A 12,100-nucleotide genomic window follows, 5' to 3' on the forward strand; every position below is an offset into this window, starting at 1 on the left:
GTAGATTAAAACAAAGCCGGGGATTTTTAATATTTTGAGTTTCTGATTTTTGGCAATTTTTTTTCTGTAATTTTTCCGGGAAAATTTCATTAAAAAAAAAAACGAAAAATAATTGAAAATCAAAAATTGCTTTGTATGAAGGTCCATATTTGTTTTATACGTGGTTCAAATCTCATCCCTTAAAACCAAAAAGCAAAAGGAGGAGATGCATTTTGAAAATGGCCATTTTTGGCCGAAAAATGCTCTAGCGTCACAAAACCTGAGGTCACTGAACAAAAATTTTTCCCCAGAAGTTTCACACAATATCCTTTAACAAACCCCTATATATCAACAACCTGTGGGCCAATCCCCTTAAACACAGGAGCTAACAGATAAGGATATTATTCAGCATGGGACCACTGAGAAGCTACCAGGATTATCTGAGACCTAGAGTGACAAAAACTTGGTCGATCACTCAGAGAATCAGACTGACTGGAGGAAAAGGCAAAGATTTCCTCCAAGGCAGCCCAGGGGCCTGGAATGGGAAAGCAGAACAATGTAGTGAACAGATAGATGACTTGAGCTTCCCAAGCTTGAAAACTTTACCCCACTTGAAAAAGTAGGGATCAATCTGGCTTGACTAACTTACCCTGGCAGCTGAGATGGCCTGGCTGACAGCTTAATGGCATGGCAAACCACCCGTTGGTGTATCTGCACTGACAACTGGGAAAAAAAGAAAGAAAACAGTCCTCCCCCTCTTGTTGATGTACATCACTACGGATGTGTTGTTTTTCATTAACACTATGTAGTGACAATCACATGATTACAATGTTGCAGCTACCCATGCTGCACACATTCCAAGATGTAGCTGGGCAGATGAAGGTCATTCTCTGTCCAGATAACTGAAGTCCTCTTGGTGTGTACTCCCAACCCTTCCTGATTTGTCTGAGAGCAGAAGCACCTAATGTTGTAGGGGGTTCAAAGGAACTGCCAATAGGAAGTTCCAATCATCTAATTACCAAGCAAGGTCTTTGATATTATTGTTTGTGCCATTACAGCACTGTTATGCATAAGATACACCAGTGCTGCATATAAGAAGTATATATAAGTTATGGAATTATATATGGGTAATTACTCTTTATGGCAACAGTAATTTCCAATAATAATAATGGGACTTTACTCTAACCCCAGAATCATATTTAAATCTAGCCTGTCACAAAAGATATGGCATTACCTCATCAATAGCTGTAATAAATACAGCAGAGCCATAACTAAGTGTACTAATGTAGTTCAACATTGCATTCTAAGTGTTCTTGTGTTTTAATGACATTTTTGCTAAGACAAGCTGCCAAACAAACAAATCCTGAAAGAGAAATTATCATATTTTTCTAAATGAAAAATTAGGGATGCATCAGACACTCACTTCACAAATGAGAGCACTGTACCATTTAACATGGGAATTTGAAGAAGAAAGATTTTACTTAGCTAAATGACAATTCTTTTCTATTTATGGTATGTTTCATTTAATTTCTAATATTGATAAGCAATGACATACCAGTAATCAAATCTCAAATACTAGTAGTATACAATCAGTATTAAGAACAACAAGAGAAGAATACTGCATCCACCATTCAAAATTTCAAAATACACTACTGGAGAGCTAAAATATTTATGGTAAACTCATTAGTCCCTTGCAACCTTTTGCATACATATAAATGTCTCGTTGCATATCAACAAGAAGGCAGCTGACAGTGTTTCCTCGTCATTAAGTGCATGCAAGTGTCAAACTGCAAATCTCTAATTCTCAATGTTAATTAAAGTGACTATCAAGTTTACCATGACGAACATAACCTGCATTCTAATGAATCAAGAGCATGCAGAGAGAGTGTTAGAAGCATTAAAGGTCCCTTACAGTGACATATGTTGATACAAGGTACTGCTTGGTTGTCTAAAGGTTGCAATGTTGTATCTGCATATGAACAAAAGTTTTATATTTCTTAATTTCAAATATGTATATACCAAAGAGTAGCATTTTCCTTAACTTACTTTATAACATTACCTGAAAATTTATAGTACACACCTGAATAGGAACTTTGATGTCTGGCCATCGTAGGTCTTCTGAGGGAGGCTTGGGTGAATTCCAGACAACAATAACCTTGTTAAGATATGGTAGACCATACAGACGACTCAATGAATTTAACAGTACCTAAGCAGAAGAAAATCAGTAACCAAAAATAAAATAATCATTACATATTACAAAGTACAGTAGACCCCCATATTCCTGTTTGATGCGTATCGCAGGCTCCCCCCCCCCGTGAAGAGCTAAAATCGGTGAATACTTAAAACCCCTCTAAAAACACTTTGAACTGCCTATTTTGATAGTTTAAACACAATAACAACCCTCTAAAAATGCTTATACCTGAGTATTTTAATAGTTTTTTAGCAAAAAGTGCATTTAGTCATGAAAAAAATATGAAAAAATATAGTAATTAGTGAATATTTCTCTGAAAAATACTGTGAATGGGCGAAATTTTCCGCGAAATAATGGGTAGATACGTTCTACAGAGAAATCCACGAATACGTGAGTCCGTGAATCGTGAGAATGTGAATACGGGGGGTTTACTGTAACATTTTACTCTAGCTACCATAGGTACCAGTTCAACTATCTAAAAATCAAATTCAAAACACTTGCTGTTGCTACATAAGATTTGTGAAAGCTGGTGAATTTGACACTTAAAATAATCAGATAGTGACTAGGGAAAAGTACTAACTTTTATAATTTAGGGCTTCATAGCATCTTAATCAGACAACTTTATGCTAGAAAGTATTTCTGTTAGTGAACTGTTCGCAAAATAACTACGAAACTGGGGCATATATAATTATTAGAGAAGCAAGAAAGAATCCAATTCACAATATATTTTGCTGACTGATAATGTATTTTTCTACAACCTTTTTGATATACTAAGCCGGTATGGAAAGAATGGCTGATCAAAAATTCATGATGTGATAGCAACCACAGGCTGGGAAACAGACCATGATCTCAAAGAGCAAGGTGGTTTAAACATGTAATTAGAAGGAGAGATGAACATGTGAGTCTGGAGAGTAATGGAGGAAAGGCACAGATGAAGATCTAAACCACATCAGAATTAAGGCACAAAATGCGCAGGACAAAAGAGTAAAGACAGAGAAAACATTTCAAACTTGAAAAGGCTAACAATGAATAGTGATGACAATGAAAAAGTGACATATTTCTCTTTGGGGGAGCTCATTTCACATCTGCCATAAGCTTTCACTCTTCTCTAGTCTGTGGACTCATTCCCAACTGACAATGTGGGAAAAGGGCATTCTGAATAAAAAAAAACCATAAATTTAGATATTTTTCAAATGCAGGGTATTCATATAAACACAAACACAATTTTTTTCTTACAGTTAAAGTACTAGACATAGGTTTAGTTAGTGAATCTCCATTATTGTAATTAAATGTATCACAAAAAGCAAAAGAACTGAAAAAATTTTACCTGTTCCCTTTCATAGGTAAGCATGACAATCGTGAACTGTTCCCTTGGATGATTTCCTCCTAAACTTTCACTGAATTCTTTGCCGGAACCTCCAGAACCTGCATTTATAGGACGAAAACCTAACTGTGACCCTGAAAATTTTGCTTCTGTGGGCAGTATAGGATTTGTAGGAAGATTTGAATAGAGGCTAAATGGATCTCCCCACACATTCCACATCTCATAACCAGTCACAAGACCTACTGTGTAGTTACGACTGTATGTGACAGAAGGAAAAGGAGGTTCAATAGGTCCAAGATTTTCATCTGTATCAGGATCTGCTATGTTTACGTCTGTTTTTAGTGGCTGGAAAAACAAAAGAAGTAATTTTAGTTCAGATACCACAAAATTTGTATATTTTAAACTTTGAGTAATTATTACAAAGTTGAATAATAGAATTTATTTAGTTAATAAAAGGATGTTGAATTTTTTGTATAAAATGCAAAACATTGTTTTACAAAAGTCTTTATTGCCATTCAATGGCAATCATAGTAATCATATTAATAATGACTGAATAAGCAATGATACATGATAGGTTCTGTCCTATTCAAAAATACAAATTTATAAGAAAACACACACTTGGATTTACAAAAGCCTGAAGAAACTGAGATATTAACAAACAATATTTATATGATATTACTACAATTAAAAAAAGGTGTCCAAATGCGTGATCAGTATTTAATATCAAGTTGGGGTTGCATCCACAACTTATGTAAGGAAAACACAACAGTAGAGATACTGAATCCTCCCTTTACAGAGGCATTTAATTACTTTCCCTTTATATTTTTTCAGTAACTTCTCTGGGAATTTCAGTAATTCATTACAACAGTCCAATTACTATGTTTTTACAAATTAATACTTTTTATACTAAATCATTAATCATAAATAGTCTTAATTCATTGCAAATGGCTCTCCAGTTTCACCAGTATATTAAATCCCAAGATACAAGGAAAACATTACATATTCCCATACCACATTCCAGCAGTTCCAAACCATCATTTTTCCATGCCAGTCCATTGTGATTAGACATACTGGAAGTTGCTCTACCAAGATTCATTATTTAATTCTATGCTTATTCTCATTAATGATAGTGTTTGGTTGTGATTGATGTAAAAGTAGCTCCTCTATTTAGTGATCCCTCTTGCTGGAGCCAACAGTGTTCCCTGAAACATAATTACCCAGTGTGTGCTGACTAGTCAAAGGATGATTAGTTTCTCTGCTCCAAAACAAAGGCATATAAGCTTCCCTGTCATTTGAGAGAGGAATTTGCCTGTCACTCTGGCTGCCTTGCCCTCAGTTTCTGGTTTTGTCATACCTTTTTGTCTACCAGCTTTGTTGGAGCCTTTTTCTTCCACTGTCACTCCTTCACCTTCATTGGAGTTTCTGAGCTGTGAATTCGATGATTGTAGACTACTTGAAGAAAAGGGTGTGTTCAGCATTTCAAGATCAATTCATGGACATGGCTAGTTTATCTGTTTTTGGGTTATCACATAATCTCACTCTACAGGCCCTTCAGTGCTGCCCTCCCCACCTTCAGATATGCCCATTGTTCTACTTCTTTGCTGTCAATGACTACATCTTTGACACTGACTTCTATGAGTACTGTGATGTTACCAGGGGTCTCGGCTTCCTTGCTAGCCATTGCTGTGACTACATACCCCTTTGTATCAGCTATGCCTGTGGTCCCTGCTGTGACATCATTAGTCACACCTTCAACTTCAGTGCTCCAGTTCCTTTGTGCCTGCTGCTTATTCTTTGACTCCTCTTTCTTGCCACAAGCCATGGTTAGAGAAGATATTCCACTCCCTGTGGATTCATCTGTAGTCCCTATGTCAACACTGAGGGTTGTGGCTCAAGTTCATCCTACACTAAATGGGTATTCTTAAGAGTTGCCATGAGAAGTCTCCAACTCCTAGGCCTGCAAGTCAGGAAACCAGACTGAAAGCATCCCATCATGATGCTGAACCTCCTTCTGCCTCTTGACTGTCAGTGGCCTTGTGTATATGAATGCTCTTGCTTCCCAGGTTCTGCCACATTTTTGAGTTGTTGCTCCACTGACAACCACAACAGAACAGACTCTTCAGTGTCCTCGTAAACACAACACGTTTGCATATTGTTTACTTAAATAACATTTTTCTCCATTTAGTGCCGGGTCTCATACTTTAAATTACACACATGGATTTACCCACCAAGTTGATGTGACACAATGAACACTGACAATGTTACCTTATGTTGAAAAGGAAAAATCTGTAATATGGAAAAGATTCAAACTTACATATCTCTATGTTGCCTTTCTATTAAATACATTTTTGGGCTCTCTCTAGTCAAGATGGAGGTATGAGTTACTTTTAAAGCAAATAACCATTTATTTTTCTTAGCTTTCTATGTCTGTGCTTAAGCCACCCACATTATTTGAATATTATTACGATAACATAGTTTATTAAGAACACTAAGTCACACTACTAAGACTCATAGGGCTTGCCAACAGTATTTGTTTTTCTATAACATTGAAAATTAAGGAAGATACTCGTACAATTGAAGAATAGACAGCTAAATGAGAGAAACAAAAGGTGCAAGATAAAATGTAAACGTAAAGAAAGCAACGTAACTATGGCCCAATGGATGCTGCAGAGAACCTTTGGTATTGTTTACAGAGTGTGACACATTAACAAAGTTAGTGATACCATCCTACAGTCCCACAAGGGGGGGTTACAGTTATAATGTGCCATGCATTGCTCACTTCAAATGGTACTTTTAAGTTTTCTGAAGCATTCCTTTAGTTCCAGTTGCACTGCTTTCTGTCTCTTACTCAATATTTGTTTCCTTTAGCCTCTTCTCCACTTGCTGTCAAACTTTTCAACATCAGCTTGTTATATCTTCTATATTATTTATGAACAAATTCTATAGGTGAGTCTTGGATTCTTGCAATATTACATGTTGATCCCATTAAAGTAATTTAAAACATTATAAATAAACATTGGTGGCAGCATTTTTTTAACAAGTTGCATACCATAGCAAAATTAAATTCTGTACTACTAGAGGAGGGAATTTCTTTTTATACTTCATTGCTGTAGCAAAAGCTACCCACATACATATACTGTACATAGGATTTATTATAACTACCTAGGTTTGTTTCTTGTACATAAAAATACTTTTTTTTAAACATGAGTACTTAGGATTTATAGGTGAATAGTCAAGCCATTCAAATTTATGCCCATTTAAATTAAATATGGACTACATATAATCTCCTCTCCTTGAAAGACCATTATTAAATTATTAATTTAAACAAAAGAAAAAGAACAGCAGCAAGTTAAGGAAAATGAAAAGTTGATTTAACCATTGGAGGAAGAAAAAAAAATCAAAGGATGAAATTGTGGGAGCCTGGTTGCTGACCCCTGTGCCCCACACTAACATCAAGAGTGTAAGAAACATTACGCATTAGATGAATGACCTTATTCTATAAAATTGAGAATGCACGAAAATATCTGATATTAAGGAAATTTTACTTAGCTTCTTTATCATTGTAAGGAAAGTGCTACATCTACTCATCATCACACAATAATAAATAAAAATAACTATGCTGGCTTTTTCTGGTGGTAAAATAAAAAAAAGACAAATTTTTCAAAAATGCAATTAACGCATGTCTTCACTGTACATAGCAAAGTGGAAAATAATTACAAAATAAATGAGTGAGGCAACCTTGACTCCCATTTAATAAATTACTCAAATCTCAGATGCCTCAAGCTGAGTTAAGCTTTACACCACAGCTGAGTGAAATATGTTTGTGCATGGAGGGACAAAAATATTTTTCATATATCTCACTTACAGGGGGCACTGAGAAATCTACAGATCGTATAACTATAACAAAATATGTGAATGGGAAAATGAAAACAAATAATTAGAAATACATAAGAGAACAAAGTCTGCACTGGATGACAGCCAAGCAGCAAGATGATGTTTGTAATATGGTGAGTTAGGCAACTGTCCTTGTAGCAGGATACTTAACCATGAATACCATATGAGTTCTTTTCATCAACTGAATTACTCAGCTTTCAGCTATGACAAATAATAACAGGCTATGTACCATAAGTAAAATATAAAATTCCAAGAATGTTTCATTTACCACCCTTCATGATTTTCATGCTTTGGTTCTTACTATAACTGGAGTAAACACACAAGTGATACAATACAATGCATCTGCAAACCATCATCAATCTAGAAAATAGTAAGGATGACCCAGAGACCCTGTTAGAATTTACAAAACCTTCATGAAGTACTCTTCCAAAAGATGCTAATTTTAAAACAACAAAAATCATAGTCTATATAATAACCAATAACATGATTACTAATTGCTATCTCATACCGGCATGGAAGATATTAAGTTTTTTTTATATGTTACAGTGCTTACAGTTCTTAATTTCTGTCAGTCTTGAAAGTACAGTACAGTAGTAAAAAATTTTAATAAAATGTTTATGATATCAACTTGTAACTACAACAAATTCAGTACCAGTCTTCATTATATTTAAGGTAGTTCTATGAAGCTACTGAAAAAATTAAGTTGAAAATAATTAAGTTGCAAATAATTACCAAACATGAAGCTTTAAAAATTAATAAAAGGTTAAGAAAATTAATAATCTTTCTCTTTTTTAGAAATTAAAATAATTTTTTAATACATTTTTTTTTTTACTTACCACAAAAGAATCATTGAAGACGCTGACTGAGGGCTCCTCTGCTGCTGGAAGAGGGGGAATGTTAAGTCTCTCCCTTAATGTTGCAAGTATTGAATCCAGAAGAACCTGAGTGGAGCCAAGAAAACGCTCCCATATCACACGGCCCTGGCGTCTCATGAAAAGAATGTCCCCATCCGAAATCGATCGAAGGAGGAAATGTAATTCTGTGACACGAGCTTTAGGAAGCACAATTGCTAATTTACGCCAATCAATAGTTTCCTTTAATGGAAACTCAATGTGATTCCCAAGAATCACAGGAACTGCTCCATATTTCAGGGCTTCATATATGCGTGCCTGTAGTGTAATGGTGGTGATTTCATTTGTATTTGGTGGAGACATCACCAAAGTAAATGTAGAATCTCTTAACACACGTGTGCGCATTGTTTCTGTTTCACATATCTGCCATTCATCTAAGTCTCCATAGCTTCCACTACCTTGGCATGTAAACTGTAACAAGAACTGATCATCTGTGTGAGACTGTTCTAACTGCATAAGCTCTTCGACAATAGAAACTTCTTCTCTTAAAACAGGATTCTTTGGTACTTGTTCTTCTTTATCTAAATAATTTCGCAACTGAGGAAGTTCCCCTTGAAAAGTCAAGAGGTACCTCCGTTTGGCAGGCACAACTGGAGGAAGATTATGCCATAAATCACCACCTGGTAAACCAAGGAGTGGAGGAGAAACAATGTCAAATCCTGGTCGGTACAGCTGGGAACTGAAATGTGACTGAACTATTAATGCTCGACCAGTGTTGATGCCTTCAAATATATTATTACTGTAAAATGTTCTTCCTAAATTCAGAAGGACATGATTGCGTCCATCTCCATTCCAGTGAGGTAGACTGTGCAAACTTTCTTCCAAGTTAACTTTGTCTATATTTGAACCAATTCCTTCACCTACTAAGGCTACAAATACACAAGCTTCATTTGGATCTGTGGTGACATGAGAATTGTACCCCAGTGCTTGCTTTACTGTTGTTTTAACAAAAACTTCCAAGTCATTTGTAGGCAGTCTATACTGATCAATATCATAACTAAAGACTGGGAAGTTTGAAAGAATTGAGCATCTTGAATAGTCAAAACAATTATACATACGACACTGTATCGAAACTTGGGGGCTTGGTAAAGGAAGCTCAATGCTGTTATCTTCAGTTGCCATAATTTGTCGTGGAGCAACAATCTGAGGCATATTTTTTTCAAAAATTTCACGCTGAGCAAGAAGAGCCTGAAAAAATAGTCACCATTAAAAAATTTAAATATTATTATAAAACCATTAAACAAATTTCCAATGTAATTGATCAATTATCAACATTTAAATTTTAAGCAATGAAATCAGAAATAAGATTTTACACTTCCATTAATCACCATAACAACTGAGATTTTCTTAATTTCTTTTCAGCAAAAGACACTATTTGACTGAGCAACCTTGCTGGCATATAAGATGAACTTTTTTCTAAAAGTTGAAGGTCACGTATAAAAGTTTAACCTATTGGATACGAGCAGTTAGTTTCCATGGCAATGAACAAATCCAAATCTCAGATTTGAAAACAAACCACTGTGGTCTCTTATAGCAAAGTTAGACTAAACAGATATTAAAGTCATGCAACAAAATGCATTACTTCACAATCTGGAACATCTTTATCCCACTGCACAGATACAGTAGCTCACCAAGATAACAGGCAAAAGGTCCGAGCCTACACCACTATAAAAGAAACTCCAATATATCGTTGTATATATATCGTGAATGCGTGTTTTTGCTTCAAAGTACATTTATGCCCTGTATCCCATAAACTAAAATGCTTATAACTGTCTATTTCAACAGTTCACTGCCTAATTTAGTAGTTCAAACAAAAATATACCTTAAATTATCATACTAAAACCATTTACTATCATTTTAAACAAAGATACACCCCAAACCATCATCCCAAAACACCCAAAGTCATTTTACATTATTCTCCTACAACTGTTACTCATAAGTAAGTACCCCCGTAAAATGCTTATAACAATGATTTACTAATTTTAAAATGTTAACATTAATGTAAAATCAGTAAAATATCTATAAAATGTTTAACACAAATTAAATAAATCTTTAATACAAATTAAATAAATCTATCTTACAGAAGTGTGACAACTAATTAAATTAATCCTGTACTGTATACGTTTTCTCTCATAGTATTGAAGTCGTTCCATTTTCCTTTTTGCTATAAAGTATATTTACATAGACAAACAGTACCTGTAAAGTAATATAAAAGCCTTATTATTAACCTGTTAAGCATCACCAACAGCATATCTTGGTCAGCTGCATCCCATATCAAACCGCCTTTAACGGCGTAATACATTTTACAGTACCTCTTTCAAGGCTGGTGTGCTACTGAATTCAGTCCGAAATGCTCTTCCCTCTTATACAAAATGTAGGAACATCAGTTGGTAACACTATGAGCTAAATTAGTGGTAAATGGCCAACTTTTTTGTAAGGGAAAGACAGTCTGACAAGAGGACAACGACCTCCACCTCCCAATACGTTTCTGGCATTCATTGATAAACCACTGATTTCTTTTTGTTTGATCCTATTTATCCCCCATAATGAGTGATCTAAAGTGAAAGAAAAAGGATACTGTCACTACTCATTGCAGAGAATGATGATGACTAAGATAAACACTACTCATTGCAGAGAATGATGATGACTAAGATAAAAGGAAATAACGTCGCCTTTTCCATGGTCAGCAAAAATCTCTCTCTCTCTCTCTCTCTCTCTCTCTCTCTCTCTCTCTCTCTCTCTCTCTCTCTCTCTCTCTCTCTCTCTGTCTGTCTGTCTGTCTCTCTCTCTCTCTCTCTCTCTCTCTCTCTGTCTCTCTCTCTCTCTCTCTCTCTCTCTCTCTCTCTCTCTCTCTCTCTCTCTCTCTCTCTCTCTCTCTCTCTCTCTCTCTCTCTGCTCTCTGCTGCTGCTGCTGCTGCTGCTGCTGCTGCTGCTGCAGATTCCAAGAACTTTTTGTTCAGGATAAGGGAAACCCATAGAGTTCCCTTTATTGTACTTTTCATTCACCCAAAGTTGTGAAATTTAGTGCTCAGGATAAGGGAGACCCTGTGGAGTTTTTTTAGGAGTTTTTTTTTATGACAAAGTCATGGAGCACATTGTAACAGTAATGAACAGATTTTCCATCCAGTTTCTCGATGAATATATAGAAAGTTGCCTACAATGTTACGTGCACTAAAATATGACACAAATGAAAATGAAATTAACAATTCATTAATCTACTGGCTCTATGTTTTAGGGAATGGCGTTTGAAAAAATTATTTTTTCCTTTTTTATTTCATACTTATAATCTTTAGGATATAAAAATGCAAAATAAATTCTTTCATCTTTTCTTATTCTGCATTACTGTATTTATTGTCCTAATATCTTTATACAAAAATCAATACCAATGTAAAAAAAGAAAACATAAAAATTAGCATAAACCACATGACTGCTCTGCGAGCTAGAAAATGTGATGATATGGGAGCGGCAATGTCTCTTATAAAGGAGACTAACAGGTTAACTTAAACTGCAGGACAGTACACAGTACAGTATTGTAAAGTGAAATTACAATGTACTGTATGCATAAACATGTATTAATATTCAGGATAAGGGAAACCCTGTGGAGTTTTTTTAGAATTTTTTTATGACAAAGTCATGGAGCACGCTGTAACAGTAACGAACAGATTTTCCATCCAGTTTCTAGATGAATGTATAGAACGTTTGCCTACAATATAACGAGCAATAAAATAATATGACAAAAATGAAAATGAAATTAAACAGTTCATTAATCTACTGGCTCTATGTTTTAGGGAATGGCATTTG

General features: G+C 35.2%; 1 protein-coding gene across 4 annotated transcripts in view; it reads right to left on the reverse strand.

Annotated features, from left to right (window-relative positions):
- botv (exostosin like glycosyltransferase 3) overlaps positions 1–12,100 on the reverse strand; it is a 97,669-nt gene that overhangs the window by 24,487 nt on the left and 61,082 nt on the right. For all 4 annotated transcript variants that reach the window (XM_067121543.1, XM_067121520.1, XM_067121531.1 and 1 more), the window contains 3 exons: positions 8,225–9,487; positions 3,498–3,839; positions 2,060–2,185 (listed from right to left, as the gene is read on the reverse strand). In XM_067121543.1, the coding sequence (XP_066977644.1) occupies positions 2,060–2,185; positions 3,498–3,839; positions 8,225–9,487 (1,731 nt within the window). The remainder of the gene's footprint in view (positions 1–2,059; positions 2,186–3,497; positions 3,840–8,224; positions 9,488–12,100) is intronic.

The sequence above is a fragment of the Macrobrachium rosenbergii genome, chromosome 2 (assembly GCF_040412425.1).
Source record: "Macrobrachium rosenbergii isolate ZJJX-2024 chromosome 2, ASM4041242v1, whole genome shotgun sequence".
Lineage (NCBI taxonomy): Eukaryota > Metazoa > Arthropoda > Malacostraca > Decapoda > Palaemonidae > Macrobrachium > Macrobrachium rosenbergii.